The sequence below is a fragment of the Anguilla anguilla genome, chromosome 13, assembly GCF_013347855.1.
Source record: "Anguilla anguilla isolate fAngAng1 chromosome 13, fAngAng1.pri, whole genome shotgun sequence".
NCBI lineage: Eukaryota > Metazoa > Chordata > Actinopteri > Anguilliformes > Anguillidae > Anguilla > Anguilla anguilla.
In genome coordinates, this window is record NC_049213.1 from 29,340,698 (window position 1) to 29,366,732 (window position 26,035).

At 39.8% G+C, this 26,035-nt stretch overlaps 1 protein-coding gene and 1 long non-coding RNA gene across 2 annotated transcripts; both read left to right on the forward strand.

Annotated features, from left to right (window-relative positions):
- The first annotated feature begins 1,488 nt into the window (after window positions 1-1,488).
- Window positions 1,489-15,047, forward strand: ptpdc1a (protein tyrosine phosphatase domain containing 1a). The gene is made up of 10 exons (XM_035389453.1): window positions 1,489-1,706; window positions 7,525-7,629; window positions 9,453-9,624; window positions 9,997-10,077; window positions 10,365-10,483; window positions 10,784-10,921; window positions 11,110-12,128; window positions 12,502-12,687; window positions 13,361-13,471; window positions 13,560-15,047. Exons 1-10 carry the CDS (start codon window positions 1,589-1,591, stop codon window positions 13,692-13,694), a joined length of 2,184 nt encoding a protein of 727 aa, XP_035245344.1. The 5' UTR covers window positions 1,489-1,588; the 3' UTR covers window positions 13,695-15,047.
- Window positions 15,048-16,484: 1,437 nt separating this feature from the next.
- Window positions 16,485-24,083, forward strand: LOC118210648. Its single transcript, XR_004761890.1, has 2 exons — window positions 16,485-21,153; window positions 21,273-24,083. It is a non-coding gene; the product is annotated as an uncharacterized LOC118210648 (long non-coding RNA).
- Window positions 24,084-26,035: the final 1,952 nt, after the last annotated feature.

A 26,035-nucleotide genomic window follows, 5' to 3' on the forward strand; every position in this document is an offset into this window, starting at 1 on the left:
ATTTATTATATACCTGTATTGGATATTCAGTAAATGAAGGCAGCTCTGTAATTCGGAGGGAACAGTGACATCACACATTATCAAAGCCTATATGGTTATCACACATATTGAGTAGTCCCAGTACAGTACATGACTCCTGCACAAGAATTCCATAAGTACATCACATTCAATCCAGCTGACACCTTAGTGCCAGGGACAGAAAGGAGGAGGGAATAGTTAAGTATTGGTAAAATAAAGAATACAGGGAATTTCCGTGACCATGGTTGTTTAATCAGTGAATATAAACTGCACCAGTGTTCTCTCACTCCATCACATGTGCCTGAATGCAAGGGAATAAGTCAGATTAACAGAGAGCACTTTTTATCTGCATAATGAGGAAATAGGACAAATAGCGAGAATAAGCCGGTGTACAGCTGAAAACTGTCTATATGTACAGGAAAATATTGTGGTTTCATCTACACAAAATAACAGAAGAAGTGAAAATTCAGAATTGTCTACCAGCTCACACAATGTCATTCCAGATGGGAGGGGTGCAAGGGCAAGATTTCCAGGATATGCATGTTTGAAAAGTGGTGCCACAAAAATGATGTCATTTCCTGCTGTCAGCATCTCTTCAGCTGGTGTTTTTACCACGTCCTTTAGCGGAGGGGGAGCCCTAAAAACCCTAAAGAAATTGAACTGTGGCACCCGCTGTTTTCAATGCTATGAGGAGGAAGAGATGACATAAAAACAAGACTGCCACCTGCTGTGCCTTTGGACACTAGCTTTTGTTCCACATTAATATTAGCACCCATCCTTTCCATCACAAATGTAATGTTGCTCAGGGAACCGGCTGGAAATGGAGCAGCCTATAAAAATGTAGGCTGTGCTGTTAATTTCAGTACAAACTGGCAAATGTTTAAAATAATAATACTAATAACCATTTAACCTTGATACTCAAAGGAATCACATACTGATGTGATTAGCCGTATTTGTTTATTTATTTAATAACCCCCCCCCAAAAAAAAAAAAAAACTTTCATCATTCACTTTGAATAACAAATTATTTTGATCCACACCTAGAAAGAATATCACACTTTTCCCCAAAATAATATGTCACCTTATTTCCCACTTTTTCTCTTCTTAGACTAGAACAAACTAATGGTGCGTTACTTTTTTCCCCGACCAAACATGCGGGTTTCATGTAGGCTACATTGGGTGAAAGGCTGAGGAATTTGTGTTTGTTGCTTTAATTTATGAATGCTTGTTTTTACCATCTTTACTTTCCTGAATTTTGCCTCTAAAAATAAGAATACAGCTTTCACTGTAGCTAAGCAATGACGTATGGTTTTTCAATACTGACCAAAGAGTAGGCTATGACTCGATTGAACAAAGCTTTTAGTCATTTCTTGCAATGGTATCGCTATGCAAAAAGAGAGAAAACAGGCCACCCGAAGAACGTAATTTCCCGTGCGCGCGCATGGAAGCAAGTCTTCTGCAGTCTGCGCGTGGTCACATGCTACTAGTCCGGCGAATGGGAGCCGTAGTCTTCAGCAACATGTCACTATACGGGATACTAGCTAGGAGCTGTGTGACAAGTGCAATATTGAATGAAATTACCATGGAACCGGGTCAAATGGGTTTATTGTAGCGCGATGGTTTTTATTTTAAGCCACTATGATATGGAACACCCTGACCAATGCATTAGGAACGGAAGTGAAGAACCAGGTACGAAATTATTACGGCTAGCCAACTAGCTAACTAGCATGGCAAGCCTATTATTTTTCGAAAGAGACATGAATTCTTGTTTGCTCCTTATCTTTCCAGAGGTATTACAGTTTATTGCACAGTGACAGACGGGTAACCAACCTTTTGGTCCGCGAGGTTACAAAACACTGCACGCTTGATATCCTTACTGTACCTGATTTGACATCCTAAAATAGATGGACACTTGAGGTTATGATAGCTACAGTATGACATTTAGCTGGATAATCAATCATATAGATAACGTAAGCTAACTTGATGCAATTTACAACTTGTTTTCACCGACTGCCTATTCCCTGTGGTATTTTATTGTTTTAAATCTGGGCAACGCTAATCGATATCGACAAACTAACAGACCGTTATGGCATGCATCTATAGTACGCTGCTGCCGAGCATTGTGCCTACCTAGGATCAGATATTCTATTTTGTAGCTATTCTGCTTTATATGCTACTGTAACTGTAAGTCAGCGGTAGTGCGCTATTAATATTGTTGTCGACACGCTTACTAAACGTACATTATACACAATTGCTAATAGCCTATCCATTATACTGTATAGAATAAAAACTGTTGGCCGTATATGTATTTTCTTTTTTGGGTACTAATCTAGATTATTGGTACATTAAGTAATAAATAACATCAAATACGAATACTATTTTCACGTTATCGAAAAGCCTGCGTGACTGTGTGCACTCGCTCGGTGTGTGCTGTATCAACCTCTTTGATGCGATGGGTGTTTGAACATCAGACATGAAAGACGTTTTTAACCCTATTTAGAGATGAGAGCTTATTTTAAGTCCAAGAGCAGCTACTCAGTATCAGTAAGCAGAACGAATGTTAAACAAGCGTTTGTAATACTGTTACGCCTTACAAGCTATTTAGGGTTGTTTCTGTAAATCCCAATTCGCAACACAAGCACACAAAATAACAAATTACCTGCATAAATGTACAAGAAGCACAAAATATTGGGATGGCAGGTATGTCATCCCACCAAGTTATGGCTTGGTGGGGCTGCATGTTACAAAATTACACCAGGAAACTGAATCTTTTGAGTCAACCAAGTTTAGATTACTTAGCTATAGCTATCCTGTCATACTGAAACAACTGCCACAACATATCACATAATAGACAATGCAGTTACAAAATATCACTTCATAGACAATTCAGTTACAAAATATCACTTCATAGACAATGCAGTTACCCTGGATGATGCCACTGGAAGTTGAAAGTTCTCTTTATGTATTGCATTATAAATTGATTTGTTTAATTCTGCCGTGTGGTATGAAAAATGTGTTCAAAATTAGGCCTAAATGTCAATATTGAATTGTGGTAAAGCAAACAGAGCTGTATACTGGATACGCACCATCTCAATGGACTGCTCGGAGCTTGTAAATTAAATCCATTTGGGAGAACACACCTATGCTAATGTGACTCCTTTCCCCCCTAAGGTATAGGTAGCTATGGCATTTTATCTAGGGCCTATAAACTCAACTCGGTTCAGTAAGTACGAGGATTTAGGTTTTCCATATTGACCTTTATTGATGAAGCCGGTTTACCCTCTGAACTTTTGACTGAACTGTACAGTACTTTGAGAAGTATTACCAATATGTATATATTCAATCAATTGGTGACCTACAGATAAACAACCCAGGGGTATTCTCTAAGGGTTTGAGATCTCTGTGATTGTACAATAACTGCCTGACTCACCATGTCTTTTTCACTTTCAAAAGGTTTAGCTGCTCTCTCGTTGTTTATGGATTACATGATTACCGTATGGCGTGAAAAATACTTTTTACGTGTAATTATTTTGATGCTGTACATTCAGTGGTCAAGTGGTATTATCTTAAACTCTAATGCTTTAAAAGGTAAGGCACCGTAGAGAAGAGTATCTTGGCAACACAAGCAGCATTTTCCCAAGGAAAGGCTGACGAGTGATATTTAGGCCTACTGCATGCAAACATTGCTCTCATTAACAAGCACATAGCTGACATCATTTAACAGGTCTTAACTAGCCAGCTGTCATCTTCACCAGAGCTGAATTAATTTACTTGTAATCTGTTAATGAGAATTTAAGATCCTACCACTAAGCTTGTTTTTTGAAAATTAATTGGTAGCATCACACCCACGATGCAATATTATAGAACACAGGCACTTATGTGCTGGAGGTATAGGGAATAAGTGAAATTCAAATATTTAAGTTCAGCTCAATGTTACAGTATGTTGAAAAGACTGCCTGCATCCTTTTAGACTGTATAATAAACACAAATGAACATACTTGAATAAATAGATCAGCAAGGCAAGGAACACTGCTGTTCTTTATTGTTCAGTTATATACAGTGGTATGGTTGTAGCTACATTATTACAGGTTGTCAAGTATGTTAGACCTTTTCACACTGACCTCTTCCTGATCATCTGACTAGTATATTCAGCATGGCAGAACTCATCTGAAGGGATGCTATGCCACAATATGTTGACAAATTTAGAAGTTGCTGTGAACTGTGCTCTTACAGAAATAATGTGTATGGAACTGCAATAAATAGTTTTACTGGCATTGACTCTTCTCATGTTGAGAGACAACAGCATCAGACTCCAAATGCAATTTCAATACCTAGAATCAACTCTAGACCCTTTGGTAGCTTTATTTTGAATGAACTAATGATGCAGAAATACACAACCGATCAATTAATAGCAGCCAATTACTTTTGTATAAATACTTTCTGTATAAAAATGACTGTAACTCCTACATGGATCATCTGATGTAGATGCAAATACCCTTAAATTAAAGCGAACAGTTTGCACTTTAACCCAATATTCACTGTTTTATTTAAAATGAAATGTGCTGAAGTACAAAGCCAAAACAATAAAACTTGTGTCAATGCCCCAATACTTTTGCACTTAACTGCATATTTAGCATATAATAGCTAACCACCTATACTGAATGTATGCAGTATTATGCAATATATTTGAAATAGTGGATTTTAGTTGGTATTATACTGTGGCACATGCATAATATGCCATGATTGCTAACATAAAAAAACAAATTTGTGTGGTTCTAAAAGACTGTGGAGCTTTATTTTAGTGATGAAACAAATAAGTGCTTGGTGCAGATATCATCCATTTACGTGTTGTAAAATTAGTAATCTTCACTTTTTACTGATGGTCCGTTCAGATGTAATTCTGGAGTAATTGGATTAACTGGGTAATCCTGGAGGAGTCAGAAATAGCTGTGTAATTTCTTGTTCCCAGGCCACATGTGTACCACTTAAGACCAGCAGAGAGTAAAGGGGGAGTCATCTGTGTGCTCTGCTCTCTCCACCCCTTCCCTCAGCACACAACACTCTCAGTGCAGGTAGCAGAACAACAACCTTGTCACTCGCCTGGTGGGTCTATGGTGGAATAGATAACAGAACCAAAAAGATAGAAACTGTGCTTGCTTAATGCAACACAAGACAATAGGTATGGAGAGTGTGTGGGTCCATAAGGTCTTAGCTCATTTTAATTTAGCTAAGATAATTTAATTATTCTGCACATTTAATTCCTCCCCACGTGACTTGGATATGGTTTCATGTTGGATTGTGAAGAAGATAATGATGGGTAGTTTCTTCAGGCTGTTATTGGTAAGTTCATTTTTTGTGTAAAAAATCTAAAATATTTCCCTGCATAAATAGTTAGTCAGCTTTTATAAAGGGAAATGTAGCACTGTATACTGTAGAACAAATTCAAAGGCTGAATTCATGGAGAGCATTCTTGATGACAGGTACTTGAAAAGGCTTATGATAAGAATGGATTTGTGTGTAACTGGTGCCTTGTGGCAAGATTCATGTGTAGGTCACAAGGTCACAGGTAAAATACATGGATGGTGCATTTAGTGAATACTCTAGACACAGCAAACTAATAGAGTAAGCAATGTGTGAACAATGGCAGCCATATCCATGCTCATTTATTCACAAGCCCAGTGGGTGATGCTTACATTCTACTCTCCGATTAAGCCATTCTCTCTCTCTCTCTCTCTCTCTCTCCCTCCCTCTCTCCTCCTTTCTCCCTCCCTCCCTCCCTCTCTCTCTCACTCTCTCTCTCTCTCTCTCTCACATACACACACACATACAGACATAGTGGGATGCTCACATTAGTATTTAAAAAAATGGCTACACAAACATTTTTTTGAAAAGACATGGAACTATTGAACACACTGCTCACATATGGTCAGATACACAATGATTTGGTCTTAAAATAGTGTTCCACTGGGTAGCAGTCAATTCCTTAAGTAGAAACAAATAACTGCTTTAATTAAAGGCTTCTCTATCACACATTGCTGGTTATGAAACAAAGGTCAGAGATCAGGCTTTTTACGATAATGCATGAACATACAGCAGGTGCCGAATGACTCCGTTTCAATTCCCAGTTCTCAGTGAGTGCAAAATCCAGAGTGAATGGAAGGTTTCAGATGTGTTTGGCTGTTGTGAACACGGTGTTACTGCAGTATCAGTTTGTAAGAAGTGTAACATTACCTTACAATGTAAATGAGTCTGAAAATACTGTCCCTGCAGTCACAGCATTCTAACCTTACTCTATGAATTAAACATGTCTTCTCTAAGGAATGTTAATTTTGACTCAAAACAATTTACTTACCTACCAGTATCTTACTAAGGTCATTGCAGTACTTTAAAAAATTGTATTTTACTATATTGAAAACAGCCAAACTAAGGTATTATCAAATATGTTTATTATCTGTTCTGCCTAAGCAAGGATGTTCATATAGGCTACTTATACTAATTCACACCAACCAGAAGAAGAGAGAACTAGAAGAGCAAATTAATGGGTAAGGTATCATTCTTGCTGTTCATGAATTGATGATATAGGGCAGTATTCTTTCTTTATAATTTTTTTTAAAGCCGTGCACAATCCTTATTAACACAGCATGTGCAACAAAGGAAAGAATCCAGGAGCAGAGTTTCAGTTTTTGACCTGTGTAATGACAGTCACCGCTTGATGACCGTTGTAGTGTTTACCAGTAATATGAGATGTTAACAGTTGGTCCTTGGTATGCAGGCATCCCCAGTGTTGAACTGGCACATGCAAAGCACTGTGTAACCTACTCTCACAACACATATGAATCGTGTTTTTAAATGAAGATATGTTGCTTAACATTAGTACAATGGACAGGACAGGGGATTAGGTGGTCGTGTGAATAATTGAAGAAGCAGCGGAACGGTAGCATCTTCCAGTGGGGAAACGTGACGTGATCACTTGCATAGTTATCCTGTTCAGCTTAGGAATTACTCTGTGAGTACCACACTGCTATTATAACACTTGCTGAAATTTACCAATTTGTTGGTGTGTGTGTGTGCATTTGTGTGTAAATTTGCTACTCGGTTACTACAACAATTCCTTAACCACATAATACATTTTTATATTCGTAAACTACATTTTTGCTGTAATTCTGCATTTGTTTTGTGGGTGTGTACAAATTGTGTGTGCATTTGCTAGTTTTCTTGAACCACGCAAAACACTGTACCGTTTAAAAAATAACAGCTCATCATTTTCTGCAGCAGTAAGGAGGCCACGCCCATTGCCTGACAATTGATTGGCCAGGCTGCGGGATTAATACGGCAGCCTGTGACACGGCAATTCACTTTCTACCTTTCTGTCTCCCAGGGGTTCCGTGCCGGGCAACGGACACCTCCCTCTGCTCCGCCTGCTGTTTATTTTAGCCTGGGGGCTCAGTTTTGTCTCGGCTCCCCTTGTGACTCCTGTCTCTGCATGATGTTTGCTCTCGATTGGCAGGCTGTGCCATGGCGGCGGGTGTGAGTCTGCTGAGTGACCCGCCTCACTCCACCACTGGAGCCAGCAGTGGGGAATACAGCGCAGACATGGACATGGATGCCCCAGGTAGGGTGTTACTCTGTTGGGAACAGTGGTCCTCTTCCTAGACTGACTTTAAGGCTGTCTATTAAGGGCAGCTGAAGGACACTGTGGGCTATTGAAAGGTGACCATATGGCACGGGGACACATTAGTTAACATCTGTGTATGTTATCATAATTGCTGAAATCAAAGGCGTTTAGATGAAAAAGAAAAACATGAAAAATAGATACATGATGCAAAAACACAATAAAAACCCTTTAATAATGCTTATATTGCTGACAGTACAGGGTAACAGAGGTTTCATATATTACAAATTCACAGCTTTCAATAAAGCACAGACATCCTAATATTGATTGATGCCACTAAACTATAATACCTGATAAATAATTCATACAAAAGTATTTTTGATGTAATTTTTTCTGCAGTGGAATAGGTGCCTTTAATTGGAAGGGTTCTAGGAAAGACGAAGTGATAACAAAATGCAATTATGTTATCTCCCACATAAATCAGCTTGAAGACTATTTACAATTAGCTTTTTTGGTCAGAGAGAATCAAATTCCATGTGTCTGATATCATGAATATTTCCAAAAATGATCAAAAATCCTTATCTTCAACTTACTGGCATTAAGAAAGGCTGTGGTTTAGGTATTCCGGAGTGTACTTCAAATGTAATTCATCCTGTATGGGTTACACCAAGAATGTTTATACATTCCTACATCTTGGACTGTTAAGTCTTACAAGTTTCTTTTTAATGTTGCATGAAGACCAATATCAGTTGAACACTTGCAAGTGGTTACAAATTAATGTCTGCACAGGGTGAAATGTAGCTCAGGTGTGAAACGATAGATGTAGCAAAAAGCAAGTGTGTTTCATTCCTGTGTGTGCACAGCTGTTTTGGAGAAATGGATTAGAAAATACAATTAATTTTGATTCTCAGATTATGCAGTATGTTAGTGTTGTGAAAATACGTACGTCATTCAGGGAGGGCAGATTACACAGTAGATAATATTGTGTTTTTTTTCAAAAAAAGGTAGATGATCTCAGCTCACTCGAGTGTGTTCAGAAAGAGACACCACACAGCCTCCCACTGGTGGCTTTGGAGCTGGTTGCCATGGAGATATTTCAAGCGCAACTGATAAACCAATGGATTGCATTGGTCCCTCGTAGCACTTTTGTACCACCGGGCTATTGTACTTGGATGATTCACTGTTTGTGGAGAGTCATTCAGTGTGCACCTCAGACTCGGTAGGCAGCGCTGACGGAACAGCAGGCGCTCTCCTCGCGAGATGCAGCGCCGCGGTCGAAGGTCCCTGGCCGGAGAGATCCTGAGCGGTTTCACGAAAATGCGTCGCCACTCCGCCTCGGACGTCCTCCTCAAAGTCCTCCAGAGGAGGCGCAGCTCCGCGGTGGAGATTCTCTCCTCCTCGACTCAGAGGGTTATGGTTGCTGTCAGTATGGTGGAAGCCCACATAGACGGAAGAGGAAGGAAATGTAAATGCTGCTGTGAAAATCTTTTGTTTGGTGCTGGTTCTGTGGCCCTGGCAAAATAAATGGCTTGGCCCTCATGATCCTGTGCTGCAGATTGATTGCATAAGTTTAAAGGTTGCTGTCTGTGAAAAATTATGAGTCATCGAATACGAAGGTCGAGAGATGGTCATATACCACTGCAGGCGTGCTGTTGCTAGGACACAAGGGCACGGGAACTTACCCAAAATTGTGTGGACGGGAAAGAAATGTGGATGGGACTTGAAAGGGCAGAGTGGGGGTGGGAGGTGTAGCAATGGGGCATTGTGTGTTCTTGTACATTTTTGCATGCTTCTGATTTCCTCCGCCCTCCTCCCGCCTGCAGTGAGCAGCAGGGTCCCCACTGCCAAGTACACCAAGGTCGGGGAGACTCTGAGGCACGTCATCCCCGGCCACATGCAGTGCTCCATGGCGTGTGGAGGCAGAGCCTGCAAGTACGAGAACCCGTCCCGGTGGAGCAGCGAGGAGCAAGCTGTCAAGGGCCTGTACTCTTCCTGGTAAGGAGCTACCACACTGTCACGAAATAGCTAGCCTCTGTCAGGGCTTGCTTGAGTTATTTATTTATTTACTTATTTATTTCACGTTAATACTGGCTTACCTTAAAAAACTGCTGGATTATGAATTTCCAATTGACGAGCAAACAGAGCCTGCACATGTTTGATCTCGCTTCTGTGAACAGATTAGGGCTTGGTAGTTTATTTTCATTGGTTCCCATGCAGAAAAATATCCAAGTAGTATATTTTAGTAGGGTATATTTTTATGTGTATTGATTTCAGACTATAATAACTGAGTAAATAAACACATTAGTCAAGTTTTCGACTGTCCATAAGTGATATGATATTTACCCATCCTAACACTGTTCATTTCAGGATTACAGACAACTTGCTGGCTATGGCAAGGCCTTCTACAGAAATCATTGAAAAATACAACATAATCGACCAGTTTCAAAGGTAAAAATACCATATAATTTTTCACTTCATATTTGATTTGTAGCAAGAAAATAATTGCACTGCCTGATGATCCAGTAAATACATTTTTAAAAATAATTCTTGTTTGCTAGAGTAATTGAAACGCAGAAATGTGTGACCTGTCCAGCAGCACACAGTATTAACCGGCCGGGGTGAGGGAGGCTAGCGGAAGAGTCTGGCACTGTGGCAGACGGCTCTGAGAAGGGGAGAGGCTTGTGTGGATGCAGGAGTGGCGATGATAAACTGATGGTGACAGTGCCTCTGCACAGGTGCGGCCTGAGGACAGTAATTAACCTGCAGCGCCCAGGAGAGCATGCCAGCTGTGGCAACCCCCTGGAGCAGGAGAGCGGCTTCACATACCGACCAGAGACCTTCATGGAGGCAGGCAGTGAGTCACATCCTTCCTCACTGTTCCTCCATACTAATTATTAGCTGGGCTCTAATGGATTCCCTAGAGTGGAAGGTAATTGTTTTCCACCAGCGAACGGTCAAAAAGATTGCGTAAGGGGTCTCTTAACGCAGCTCTACTTGATCGGGACCTTGTGCATAACTGTAAATTACATTCCTTGCTCTCGGTTTAAAATCCCTCAGTTGTGCTCCCTATCAGTGGCCATATGTGCGTGTGCACATTCCTCCTGTTCTGTTTTTAAAAGCAGATCGAGGTCTAATTCAGCCATTTTTCTCTCAGTTTATTTTTACAATTTTGGTTGGAAGGACTACGGCGTGGCTTCTCTCACAACAATCCTGGACATGGTGAAGGTGATGTCATTTGCAATCCAGGAAGGAAAGATGGCCGTACACTGCCATGCTGGGCTTGGAAGGACAGGTTATGAAACACTGATAATACAAGTGCTTTGATACGAAGCTTCATGCATTAATTTCATAACCCTATTAATCTGTTTTTTTGATAATTTATTTTATGATGTACAGTGTAAAATCAGCATTGCCATTTTCTTAAGAAATATCAATTTGATAATATTTGATAATTGTTTTTCTTTTTTATGTTTTGTGCAGGTGTGTTACTGGCCTGTTATTTAGTGTTTACTACAAGGATGAGTGCTGACCAGGCCATATTATTTGTGCGAGCGAAAAGGCCAAACTCGATCCAGACCAGAGGGCAGCTGCTGTGTGTGAGGGAGTTTGCACAGTTCCTGGTCCCCCTGCAAAATGTGTTCTCCTGCAGCGAGCCCAAAGCCAACCCCGTCACCTTGGCGCAGTACCTGACCCGCCAGCGCCACCTGCTGCACGGGTACGAGGCACGGCAGCTGAAAAACGTGCCAAAGATCGTGCACCTCGTCTGCAAGCTGCTGCTGGACATAGCGGAGGACCGGCTGGTCGTTGAGGATGAGATCCTGGAGATACCCGACCTCACAGCAGAGGTGGAGAAAACCGTCTCTCAGCAAGCTCTCCAGCAGCTGGGCAAAGAGATGATGGGGAAGGGCATCACCGTGCCCTCTCCGCAGCCGCCCTGCCTGCAGAAAGTACCCTCGATGCCAGCCCATGACGCCCATGATGCAGTGCTCTCTAGCGATCATGACCTGGACCCTCTGTGGAACAGGCAAAATGCCGGGTCTGTGAACCCTCGACCGCGTCTCTGGAAGAGCCTCAGCTACAGCGAATCTGACCTACTACGCCTGGGGGCGGGGCAGGGCCTGGCCCTTGGGAAGGGCGAGCCCTTTGCCAACGCACTGGGCAACCAGTACCTGTCTCAGGAGAACCTGCCAGAGGCCCACCAAGCCTCCAGGTCACCTGTCCCTCCCTCGCCCTCCGACTTGGCCAGCCCCATCTGGGAGCAGAAGAAATCGGGGTCACCTCTGCTCAGCAGGAGAAGGCCCCTGAGGCATGGCCAGCGCAGCCTATCTCTGGGCTCCTCAGAGACCAGGAACACCGGCGAAAGTGAGCCCACCCTGCCCTCTATCATTCTGCCGGCAGAGCTCCCCCTGGATGCCCGAAGGCTGCTGGTGGCTCAAGCTCTAACAGTGGATTTGGACAAGTATGGGGAGGAGTACAAACACAAGGTCGCAAACTGGCAGGTATGGCTCTCCATAGAAATACTCAGGTAAAAGATGCCTCCATAAAGCTTTGCTTCAGGCTTTCATTTTCAGATTGCTCCAACTGCACAAGATTGTTGCCTTGTACAATTTACATCTTTCTGTGACAAAGTAGGTCCATCTGAAACACCAGTGTATTGACATGAAAATAATGCAACTATAATGGAATGAGGTCTGAGTAAAATCATACTGCAAATCATAGAGAGTAACACAGTATACAGGTTACCCCACTATTAGCCACATAGGGTGTGCTAGATGGCTTCTCCAGTGTGGGTCCTCAGGTACAGATAAGCTGCTGGGATAATCTAGTTTTAGAGTATATGAAGTGGGATAGACACCATGCCTGCTCTTCCAGACAGAGCTGAACTCCAGAGAAGGAACCTGGGAGAGACTATGCACGGAGAAAGACCCCCGTGTGCTGGCTGGGCTGATGTGGTCCTGGCTGGAGCAGCTGAGAGAACCTGTTATCACCAAGGAGGACATCCAGGCCCTGGATAGCAGTCGACAAACCCAGCAGCCAGCCCTTAACTCAATAGACAAGGTAAGCTAGGGTTCACAAACTAAAGCTATTCTTGTACTTCTGTTAGTGTGTTGTTTATATTGTTTTGTATGTTTGTTTATGAAACACATGAATACTAAGTATGAATGGCTAAGGTAAGCATGCAACCCAGAGGCTGTTAGTGTGCTCCCCAGGTGCGATGCTGGTATCTAAAGCTACCCCAGGTATCTAAATGGGTTATTCAAGTTACCCCAGATAAATGCATCTATTAAGCAAATACATAATGTAATGATAACACGCACACAGAGTTGTGGTTCTCTTTGATCATCCTGCCTTCATTAATCTGATTGGGTTTTCTTCTAACTTTCTGGTCTGATTGTGCTGGACACTCACTTCAAATATATATGCTTTCCTGGGGCTTTATGACCAACTGGTGGTTAGCAATTTATTGTTCATGCATCCCTTTACACTAACTGTGTTCATGTGAACCGGAGTGCATGAGACAAAAAACTCACAAGCAATGCACTATATAGCCCTTCACATACCCCAGTTTTCTCTCGTTTAAAAATCATATTGTATGGCTGTGTATAACAGCTCAAGTAGCGTGCACAGAGGTGCAAATACTGGCAGAAGCTCTAACACCTGTATATGTTCAAGGGAAATTTTATGTTGTGTTCATAACACAAAGTCCACTGTTCTCCTCTGTATAATCCAGAGCTCCAGGCAGACACTGGTGTGTACCCTTCATTGTATGGCACATTTACTGACAATACCTGAGGAGGTGGAGGATGCTTTTCTTCACCGGACAATAAAAGCATTCACCAAGGTACTTTTTCTTTGCTCCTACTTTATTCCATTGTACAGCATTGACCTGAAAGGCACTAAAGTTAACGGTTCACTTTTTTTTTAACCAGATCATATCAGAGTCCGAAGATGAGTTGGACGTGTATAGGACACTGAAAGAGATCCTGAAACCGGTCTTACATGAAATGAGAAGGAAAGCAATAGAGGAACCAGACACACCATGTTACTGCATACAGCTTCCATAACGCCCACCCCCCCACACTGGATCAGTCAACTGGAGGGTCAAAGGAGGATAAAGCAAAATAGTTGCAATATCCACTTTATATTTCATACAGAACATTGTTTCAATACAGAATTTGGGAATAGATCAAGACCAATTTATTTTCCTCTGCTGCTACTTGTATTTCCTTTTTTATATTGTTGCTGTTTTAAAGAATATATCTTAAGACGTGATGTGATCTCTGCATCAAGCTGTTATTGTTTAAAACTACTTGTATTTTTTTTTTAACTGCCATATGTTTTTGTGCCATGACGCAAATTTAATTGATTTGTCCTTAAATGTTTCTACGGTGTCTTTTGGAAAGTCATCTTGATGTGTTTTCAATACTAATTAGGTGTATTATTAATGTACTGTATATGTTCAGTTTCTATTTAATATATTTTACTGTTCGTAAGTCATTGACAGTCACGTGTAAAAGAAAGGATCCTCATTTGATGAGCAACATCATGGACAAGCAGGGCTATCACAGTGAACACAGGAAGTACCTCTTTCTCTATACTATTATTTAAACCAAAAATATTTTCACTGTGCAAAACTGCCCTGTCAAATATTTTAAATATTTTATTTATTGAATTGTTTTTGAATGAAATTTTAACTTAAGTGACTACTTTAGAAAAAGCATCTGAGAAAGCAAATAAATGCAAATTTTGCCTTTAGGGTTTGACATGATCTGTTTATAAGATCTGTACTAGTTAGATTGAAATGCAAGACTCCTGTAAAACTTGTAAAATAACTTGTTGACTGATTAACAGCATTATCTAAAAATGTTATCTTAAAGCAGCATTACATTTTGTCGTACCACATCGGTTATAACAAATTAGACAAAAAGTAATTTTGCTTTTTTGAAATTTTTGTACTGATGTTTTTTTTTAGGTGTGACTATGGTTTAGAACTTTGCCCTTAGACTGAACTTATCAATAGATAAATATATGATTGTATCTTCTTGATGTTTATGTATATTGGAAAGTATGGGTTGGCTATAAAGAAAGCACTATGGATCATTGACCACTGTAGCCTTTGAGAACCCTGGGTTCTGTTGCTGACCTCAATCTTGATGATGAGAAGGAAAACCGTTGCAGTGTGCATCTGGTGAAGGTCCAGACAAAGCACACAGCAACCCTAAAAGAATTAACAGAAGTGAACTGTTCACACTTATCATGCGAAGGCTTTTTTATATGCCCTTGTCTGCCTGAATTTCAGATGTCGTGATGACATTTTATGTTACATATTTCTTTTCAGATGCACACATTCAAAGATTATATTTTTCATCATTGCATTCCTTGGTGATACATTAAATGTTGTTGATGTGGAAATCAAATGTCCCTTGTTCTTGCCTGTTCTTGTTTGTGGTGCAAATATCCTTATATTGGAAGAATTTTATATCACTTATATATAAGGTTAAGCTTCTGTTTTTAAGCTGCAACTAGTATGGTAAGTTCACCGTTTTCCTTTTGCATGCATGTTATATTTATTTGTGATGTATGAGGCTACTGTATTTTCACACCCCATTAAGGCATGCCGTATTGAATATTCAAATTGTGATTTCCTTGCAAATAAATAGGCCTACTGTTAATATGATCCTAAATAAACACACCAAGAGGTTAGAAAGTCTCAAGCATAGATAAGCACAGATGTTTATGACATATTAAAGTGGCTAATAAATCTTGTAGCCACAGTGGCACTTGGGCACAATTGATCTATGTTGCATAACCAGTTCAAATGATAATTAATGTAAAACAGGCAAAGTAGGGAGTCATGAAAAAATGTGGTGTGGGCTAATTTGAAGTGACACACTCAAGCACATGTGCCCGCTGCCGGAGTCTTCCCTTTGAGGTCCGCCATGATCCAAATCTTTAATTAGCCTAAATAAGCAGGGAGATCAAGATATAGTCCTAGTATAGCATTGTTTCCCTAAGTGTTCTGGCTACTCGAAACTGCACGACTTAACAAATAATACTTGAAAATAGAGATCCTTGTGTGTACAGTAGGCCTAATTGGTATTCACTTAAATGTTTAATAGAAATACATTGGCTACAAAATAGTTTTAAGAAGTTCATTTGGTAGGACTATCTTAGTAGGCCTATATTACTAATGTAACTGTGACCGGACTGTAGTCCATAGAAAACTATTTGCTTGCGGTTAGTATTTAATTTAGAAAATATGAAGGGGGCTGGTCGGATTCATTTTTGGTTCGCAGCAGTGTGAAGTTTTGGGAAGCACAGCACCATCTGGTGTGTACTAAGCATGCCGATATTCCAAGCTAAATCTCATTCTTTCATTCTAAATTCACGACTCTGAAAATGCACTCCACGTGGACTACTCTTCAAGTTTTTTTTTGTGCTTTTTTAAGGAATTGCTAATTTGTATAAAAAAATAACAATCAATGAAAAAACAACCTATGAATCATACGCTGAAATTAGTTCAATTTTCCTAGAATTGTTGCATGTCCAAATCACGCTGCGTTTGTTAAAATAAGTTATCTATTCCAAAGAAACTGGCATTTTTCACGACGAATGAATCTGTATGGTTAGCTAACCTAACCCGTTTTCACAAATGTTAATGTTAGATGGATATTTTAGCACAGTATAGCCAGAATATTGGGAATGTGCAAGCACATGTACCCTTGGCTTTGCTCTAAAATGTTGAGAAAGGAGCACAATATGTGCAGTGAATACATTCATCCGGGTACTTCCATCTCCGGGTTACTGTACTACAGTACAGAGAAAGGAAGCAGCAGCGGCGGCAGCAGGTAAGTGAGGGCGAGCCAAATATGTCTGAAAATATGCAGAAAAAATAACTTAAATTCTACCGCATTATAATAAATGTTCGTTACGGACGTTATAATGGAAGAAGAGAGTTTGGCGAAAGTCATCGAAAAACAAGCAGACACAGCCACACTGTAGTTAGCTAGCTACCAGTCTAGTTTAACGCAGTTAAATAGCAAATGTTTGTTAGCGCAACCTTAGAAATCTGTATCGAGGCTTCAAAATTCAGGTAGCGTTACATATTAAAAACGGGAATAGGAATGTTAAATACTTCAGCTAGCAAATTAATAGTAGCTAACTAATCATTTAAATTATTAGCCATGTCGGTTTGAAAACCGCCATTTTTTCAGAATATGGTAGCGGGGATACTGTTAGCTTTCTGCTGAAGGAAACTTTAGAAGATATTTTAAATGTGCTCCCTGCGTGCTCTTCAGCAATTTTGTATTATGCGATGATGGTGAATAAATGGAATTCGCTTGCTAGCAATCTTGTATAGAAGTACTAACCGGAGGGAAATGCATCGCGTGCCGAGGGTTAGCTAGCAATCTAGACAGCTAGCTAGGTGTTGCCATGCCTATGTAATGAGAACCAGTTGGTAAATTATCGTTACTTTGTTGGTGTAAATTAGACTAGATAATGTTCTGAAAAATGTTAATGATGTGACTATTAATATTTAGTTTAGTTATCTAGTTGACTATATGCGCTACCCTAGTGTTACATAGCTATCATTTAGTCTATTAGAGTACTGTTCTAGCTTGCCAATTATTTGGCTGTGAATCGGCATCCTAGGTAAGCCTTTTAAAAACGTAGCGGGTAGGCAAACTAACTAGTGCTTATAATAAGTTATATCTGGTTATTTGTATAACATTCGATATATTTTGCACATGGATATAATGCCATGCTGCTAGCAGCGTTCCTGGCGCATGATCCGTTTGAGCTGCTCGTATTTTCCGGCTGGTTGTTGTCGCCTCTTTTTTTCAAGCTTGTTAGACAAGTTCGAGTAAAGCATTTTATTCTATTGCATATAATTTGATTGCTGCAAAACGCCATTTTCGCAACTAGGTAACATTAGCGGGACTAAGTTTAGTTCCAATTACGTACGGTAGCTAAAGGAATCACTGTGAGTGATGGAATCTTGTTGCATGGACTATGTGGCTAGCTATACGTGCGCTAGGTAACTATTCCGTATGCTAGCTTCATAGTATACCTAAACTAACAAGCTACATTGTGAAATAATTATGGCCGTTATTTTTATTAACTACTAACGTAGCTAGCTGCATGTCAAAAGTATTTTTGTTGCGTTTCCCTGAATCACAATCACAGCTGCCCACGTTACGAGTTCTTTTTGTTTTTTGTATTTTTTGAGCAGTCACATTTACTGATCCTGCCGTTTCACAACCTACACGAGGATGAACGTCCTTCTTTTTGGCCCCCTCATTGGTTAAAAATAGTTTCGGCGCTCCAGTTTGGTACAGGGCCCTGTCAATCAATACTTGAGGCGTCACTTCCTCCATCATGCTCGTATGAGTGGGAGACCTTGGCCTTGTAAGGCTGTGTTGGAGGGGGAAGGGAAGAGTAGTGACAACAAAATTCTTAGCTGTGTTGCAACACCTAACGGGAATAATATACGTAAAATTAAAATAGGCCATATCACCTAATTACTAAATTTAGTGCGTAGTAATGATACCAAGGTGCATGCACGTATTTAGTGTCGTCCTGATTCAGTAGCTTGCTCACAAGTAATTTGCATTCCTCTTGCGTCTGTAACGCGAAGAAGCGCAATACTCGTCCCCTTTTCCACCACACGACCCCTTCTACCCTCAACAAGTTCCTGCTCCTTTGTTTGAAATACCACTAGCTTGCTAACTTAGGTAGGAAACAACGTAGCCTTTTGTCTCGTGGCATCAGCTCTTATACGCTGAACATATCACCTATCATCAACTGTGCTACGCTGAACATACAGACATGCAACGTTAGCTAACTTAGCTAGCTTGATGATAATAGGTCACCACTGTTAACGAGCTATAACGAGTTGGAATATAATTGAGTCAATGGCCTATGCTCCGAAGGAAGGCTGCTGTGATCTAAGTGCTCAGCAGTTGCCACTAGTCGTTTTAATACATGTAGCTTAAACATGGCTTTTATGTCCGGTTGTCACATTCACGTTTGAGAATAAGTAATACTCGTGGCACTTGTATATGGCATATTAGACCCTGACTTTAGAAACAGCGTATTAATAGTCAATTTAAAAAAGGCATATCAGCATTTTATGGAATGTGGGAGTTTTTTTTCCACCAAATTGCATGTTATGGTGTGAAAATATTACCTGTTGGCCTGTTAGTTTCACAAGTATTCAAAAAGTTTTACATGAACAGATTCAGAAAATAGTGCAGATCTTTCTTGATCATTCATATATGACAGTGATTTTGAAGTAAGATTTGACATTTAGTTGTCAGGGCCTAGAATTGAGTCTTGCTCTTTTAGAGATACAACCTGTCAGTCTTCACCTCACTAACTGTGTTTTTGTGCTGAATTTTCTTGTGCAGCTGTGAACAATCCTTAAAATGTTGGAGGTGTGAATTGTAATGCAAGGAACAATGTAATTCTGATTTTGATGAAGCTTGTGCTGAAATTTGTTAGATTACTGGACAGTGCGAATTAGATTATGTTTTTATAGTGTTTTAATGTGTTGTTTGTGGTGTTTGATTAAATAATTTGTCCTTTTACGAAAAGTAATGTTAAGTATTGATCATTAACTTCTGTATCAACATATGCACTTTATAGTCAGTAGGATTTTTGACAGGGATAGTTTTTCTTTACTGTATCTTACAGGAAGATGTTTTAATCCATGTTACAGAGGGTTATGATTTTTAGCTCTCTTCAGAGATGGTTTGCCTTGTAACTGTAACCTGGTAAGTAATGATGTAAAATGTGCTTACACATAAGGAAGATAAGGAGGCTACATGCCTTGAGCTTGCAAGCACAGAAGTGGGTTATGTCCTTAGGCTTAATCTTTCTGTTGCCAGAATTATCTTAATATTTATATGCCCTGCATCCTCCAGGATCCTAACCTTGGCTGTACACAAGGAGGGCGAAAGATAGACCCCTACAGTGGTCTTGTCTATGGTTTGTTTCATTTTCGTTTGTTTTATTTCTATTACTCTCATGTTTGCATTGCAATCAAGTGTGACTGGAAGTTACTTTAAATAATACTGATGTAGTGCCAGTATATTACAGTCTGTGCAATCCCTTGATTTCATAACTACCTTTTTCCTTAGGTTAACACTGTAAGTGTTTTCATTGATTTAGTCAGTTAAAGGATAAACGGTTAAAAAATAAATAAATCAAAGACATGTCAAAACAATATCCATGATAATAATAGGTTATGCATGACCAACTGGTATTTATGGTAGAAAGTGTTTTTACATGGTACTTTAGCACAAGCTTCAGATGACCTTACAGGCACAAGTTAGTCCAAGTCTACTGAAGATGAAGTGTGAAATGGAAGGCAAATTATATTGTTTTAATGTAAGTGTTATGGAGTACACTTGCACATATCACATCATTCACAAATTAGGCTGGTATTGTAAATATAACAAGAGCTGTTTCAGGAACATCATGGGACAAAGGATGAAAAATTTAAAGTTAATGTCTCACTTTTAAAATAAAACTCGTTATCAAAGAACATACGATGTGAAAGTGATTCCCCCCCCACTGTTGATGTCTGGCTCCTTTTCATGCTTGCCACGAATTAGCCTGGCTGATTTTACGAGAGTCTCCCGTGGGGGGCTTGTGTGAGGAGGGACAGATTTATGACACCGTGGTTACATTGCTCATCCTCTGACGCAGTCTGACTCAATCAATGGGGGATGCACCAGCGGGTTCCATTTACAGGCAGGTCCGTACGCTACCAAACAGGGACTATCGGGTTTCAGTGGTGAGTACCCAAATGTGCAGAGGAGTGCTCGTGATATCAGAAAAAGGAAATAAAAATGGTGGGAAGAAATGGCTGCCGTTTCTGCCGCTGCCGTCTGAACGGCTGCACTCTGCCAAGGGCCCCTGTTAGATTCTTTATTGAGCTGCGTGGTCCTTTATTGAGCTAATCTAATGGAGGCCCAGTGCCAGCGCCTCAGCGCTTCTCTGGTCCTGTCCCTCTGCCAGTTTCCCTTTCATTTTTCTGTGCTTGGGGATATTTCGGACCAACCGCTCGCTCCCATCTGTGTTGCGGGATGCCGAAATGCCCCCGTCGGAGGTGAAACGCCCTGTTTGCCATTCGATGCTAACGCTTGCTAGTACGGGTTCACGGAAGCCGATCTGGGATAGCTGCCAAGCCCAGGCAGAATATGAACGATTGGCTAAAGAAAAAAAAAAAAAAAAATCATTCTTCGTATTTGCTCTAAAGAGCAGGGCAGTTGGTGAATGAGCGCATGCATGTTGTTTTTCTTTTACAAGTGTCCATGTGGTCCTTAAGGCTTGAGCTCACCTTATTTGAAAGACTGACTTGTGTGCTTTAGCATATTAACGTGGCTGAATAAAGGCTCATTTTGTGAGGGAATTAGCATGCATCAGAAGGGCACGTCTTTTCATGAAGTCTTTGTGCAAAGATGTTCGTCCTGGCTCAGATTTAGATCAGGGCTGAAGAGAAAACACTCAAAGCAGGTATTACAGTTAGCTAGCAATCTTGTTAGTTTCCTAAGAGGTAATTCTGTTCACTTATTTCAGGCTGTTACATTGTGTGCAGAAATTCTCACTGCTTTTTATTTTTCTTCCTTGCACAGGAACAGATGAAGGGGATTCCAAATTTTGCCCAACAACAACCACCCCAGTTTTTGGGCAAACCTTTTGTAAAGGAGTACAGTTAGGCTCACTTTTTCAATATATTGTTTGATTACAGTTTCAAATAGAAAAGCCTATTTTTTATCAGCAGTGTACTGATTCTGTAATGAGAGTGACTAAGAATTAATGAAGTGCGGATGACATATTACTTAAGCCTAAAAAGCTAAAGCAATGACCTGGGAATGGTATTTGCTCCTGCTCATAGCCAAACGCTTTCTTTACTTATTCACAATACTGTATAAACCTGTGCACATTGAAAGCAGACAGTTTATAAACAGACAAAATGGCGTCCGAGTCAAAAACAGCATTAAACTGTACAACGGCAGAGCAGTGTTTCTGCGGAAGCTTTGTTCCTGTGCACACTGCGCCTGTGCCCTTTAAAGCTGAAGAAAGAAAGTGATAGAGAGAAGCAGAGGCAAATTGTGAAGTCATGGCTAATCTTGACTGAGGAGCCAGGGAGCTGCCAAGGCAGGGGCACAATAACAACATGGCTTCCTTGGCGCAGTGAGAGTGCCAGCGGCAGGACCGGTCTTGCCATTTCACCGTGCTGCACAGTGCTTTTTCAGGAGCTAGGAAACAATCTGGACCAAAAAGCCAACCGCAGGCGAATGCGGAAAGCAGCGGTTTTCTTTTGCCCGGCTTATTTTCTTTTTAAATTGCAGCTAATTAAATACATAGTCTTAATGTTTTAAATTGCCATTCTTAACGTAGTATTATCAATTAAGTGGTGTTTAGGATAGTCAGTACACCCGTTGACGGTATTCCGTTTCTTTTGCAGTTAACCCTTTCTGTTTGTCACAGTTGCTGTGAATGAATGAAGCAGATGGTTTTTGGCTTAGTCATTTAAAAAAGAACCCTTACTGGAACTTCACACAGTTTAAAACATTTTTGTATTTATATTTATAGTGTGATATATTAATAATAATAATAATAATAATAATAACTAAAAACTTTATTGTTCACATATTGTAGTAATTTACACTACAACTGATTGATTGGGTAACACTGCAAATGATGTGTTTCTATTGTTATGTAGCATATGTGATGCTTACTTTTTTCCTGACAGGTAGAGAGAAGCCAGTTGCACTGTGGGATGAGGTAGTAGGTTGTATAGTTTTAGGGTCACACCCACACTGGGAGATAACTATACAACCTACTGTCTTTCTCAAAGAGCCACAAATTCTTCTGAATCATCACCACCTACAAAGAATCACATTGTGCAACTGACTTTTTTATTTTACATTTTAAATTAAATTTTTAGGAATGCCATGTGGATAAAGCTGACCTTTTCTACAAGGTTGGCACTGATCAGCAAGATGCAATGAGTGGGAATGCTTTGGATAAATGATTCATGTCTCATTGACTCATTTATTCCTTGCTCAGATGAATTTTCAGAAATACTTCCAAATGCTCAGCCAGTGTGAGGTAGTAGATTGTATAGTTGTGGGGTAGTGATTTTTACCCTGTTTGGAAGATAACTATACAATCTATTGCCTTCCCTGAGGAGCAGAAAAGCACCACTTCTGTGTCATTTTACGGACTTGTTTTTAAGCTTGTGAATATTCCTTTTTCCTGTTGTCAATATCAGTTAAGTGTTTGCTGGAGGCACATTTTCTGCATGCAGTAAAGAAGTGAGAGCATGAGAAAAGATGGGTGTGCGCTTCAGATATGACTTCAATTCAGTTTGGATTATTGTGTAAACCTGTACCTGAGTGACCCTCCCCTTTGCAAAGCCAGGCTGCCTCTGGCTTGGCAGGACCCAGCTGTCCAGTAAACATGCTTTTTCACAGCCCACAAAACCAGCCTTCATTGAGGCTGACCTCAGGCCAGTACTCGCTTTTGTGCGCCTGCGTGTGTGGGTGTGTAATGCAATTGGTTGAGAACAGCATTTGGCCTTGAAATAAACGTAGCCGTAGCAGGATAGAACTGGTCACTATCGATAGGTGTTCATCTGGTCAAGATTATAAAGTGCATACTGAATGAACTTCACAGTTCAAGACCAAGGGCATTCTGGGAGAAAAAGTACCCTTGGGGCTCCTGGGTAGAGGTAGCAGATTGCATAGTTGTAGGGCAGGGATTTTGCCCCAGTGGAGATAACTATACAACCTGCTGCCTTTCTTAGGGCTTCACAATCACAGCACATTTGTGTTCTCCCTCTCCACAACGGAAACATGAGAAACGCTAGCGCATTGACGACACGCTCATTCAGAGTAAAATATCCAGAGAGATGGGCCACCGTCAATGTAATTTATCAAATGCATTAATGTGTACATGGTTATTTAAGTGTTAGGCATAAAGAACGCATTTATCTGCTTTCAGACCCATTGTAAAATGGGTTTGCTGGGATAGAAAGACCTCTGAAGGTTTGTCATGATATACTTCTGCATGTTTGGGTGATGTCCATTCAGACTATATGGTCATCTTGGCCATATGTGAGCAGGCAGCATGACCTGCTGGTTACATACTTTAATTTTCAAACAACAGCTTCAGAACGCACTTTTGGAAGTCAGTTGACCAGACTGTTATGTGGGTTAGGCTGTACAGCAGTTGATTGGTTGTAAATGACAACCAGAAGTTTGTTTTGGTAACAAAGAACTGATGTCCATCCAGTGATTTATTTAATTTAGGACACTCATTCAGAGCACGTTTCTTGAACTTCTCATGTCTGTTTATACATTTTAATGTTTGCATTTTTTGTCATTCCAGAATGGTTAAGAATCTTATTTTCTTTCAATAAAGAACTGTAAAACTCACTTCACTGTCTTGTCTTGCTGTTCAAGTTTTTTATGAAATTAAACATTCATTAAAAAGTTATGCATTATGTGTCTCTATATATGTACAGTATAATAGGCTACTATAAATTATGCAGGCTTGCACACATTTTAAAGTGAGTTGTGTAAAGAGACAATTTAAAGACTCATGAAGAGTATTGTGTTCGTCTACCCTTCAGACAGTTTTCAGAAGCACAAAGTAGGCTAAGTAACAAATGTGCATTTTATTAAACACTTTTTTTTTAAATTACAGGTTATGCTTAGTGATATTTCTCCAATCAATGACTTGTGACTGGCCTTTATCCTGATAGTGAAAGATAGTGAGTGGCCAAATCACCTTGAATATATAATTATAAAATAAATGTCCATGTAAATATAATTAAACAACTGTGATTTAACCACAGAAAGGCAAAATTACTGGTTCTGTGTAGTCTTTGAAACTACAGAGCAAGGCACCTATCAAGTGCGTTCTTGAGTTATTCTCCATGGCAACCACAACTACCACTCCCTCATGCTTACAGAAGGATTTTTGAGAATCTCACTAAAAATTTCAGAGACTAATGAATGTCCCCGCATGAAGTAGTTAACACTAGTGCTTGAACATGAGAACATTGCGCAAGTCAAGCAAACTGGACCCCAGTGGAATAATAGTGTTAATATTAGGCCTATTACTGCAGCAATACAAGCACAGGCTACAAAATTGCTCTTAAGAAAAATACATCTTCTTGTAACGACACTGTAAACTAGTCTTGACAAAATTATTTTAATTTCTATGTGACCTGCAAAGATTAAATTAAATAAATTTCTAATGAATTCATAATGAAATATAAATCCCATGTTAAGCTTTCTTAAGCTATGTAACTGGCTAAACAAGCCTCATTATGAACAGCCAATATGATCCATGCTGTTTTATCTCTTTTGGAGAAAAAAAAAGCACTTTAGGACCTATATTCCTACTAAATATCTTCAAATTGCATGGGCTGAGGCAGCACATATTATATGGTATACTGAGTACATTCTATTGGAGTACTTAATGAGGAAGATCTTTGAGCATATGCATAAGTTTATAGAGCTCCAAATGCCTTTAAAAAAGATTTTTTTAAAACCAAGCTGCGACTGCAGTCTACATAGGTTAAAAGATAAGCTCTTCAAATATTGTAACCCAACATCTACATATCATACTTGTTTTCATTCTTACATTATATGTACAGTCACAACGGTATTATGATTCAAGGCAAGGGCATATCCTTACAGCATTCAGATTATTATGGGAAAGATGTGGATGCACGCAACATAATGTACAACCCAGACAGGTTTCCTATGCTGCAAATCACGAAAAATAAATAAATAAAAAGCTGTGTTGTTCCCTGAACGATAACCTTACACAGACTGCACTGGTAGAAACGCACTCTTGGGAGTCTGGCAAACAAGTGCCTTCAGGGGCCAACAGGTACACATCCAAGCAATTTTTTTTGTTGAACAAATTAAAATATTTTGTCTATTACATAAAAGAAAATGAAAACCCACAGGGTATCACCTTAAAGTCAGGTGCACACTACACAGTATACTGTATATATCTATACATTATGCACACGCTAAAACAAATACAATAAAATAAACTAGCTCAACTCAGGTTTGCTTAAAGATAAAATGGTTTTTCATTTATGAATAACCTACAACAATGTAATCAGCATTGTTAACATAATAAGATAAAAATTATATGTATTTGTTTCAAGTGCAAAAAGGTATTAATTATATGTAATCTTGCAAATATTTATTATCTGTGACACTGCAGACTGCAAGACCTGACACCTGAACGTGGTCATTTGAAGAGCACTGATTAATAGCTGGCTAATATTAAATTAGTTTGACAGACAGCAATTTAGTCATTCCAATGATGAATGATGAAAAATTAGCAAATATCAATTTATGAT

Coding starts and splice junctions, on each gene's coding strand:
- ptpdc1a (XM_035389453.1), top strand. CDS start 1,589: ATGAAATTACCATGGAACCGGGTCAAATGGGTTTATTGTAGCGCGATG. Junction 7,630..9,452: donor CATGGACATGGATGCCCCAG/GTAGGGTGTTAC, acceptor TCCCGCCTGCAG/TGAGCAGCAGGGTCCCCACT. Junction 13,472..13,559: donor CAATAAAAGCATTCACCAAG/GTACTTTTTCTT, acceptor TTTTTTAACCAG/ATCATATCAGAGTCCGAAGA.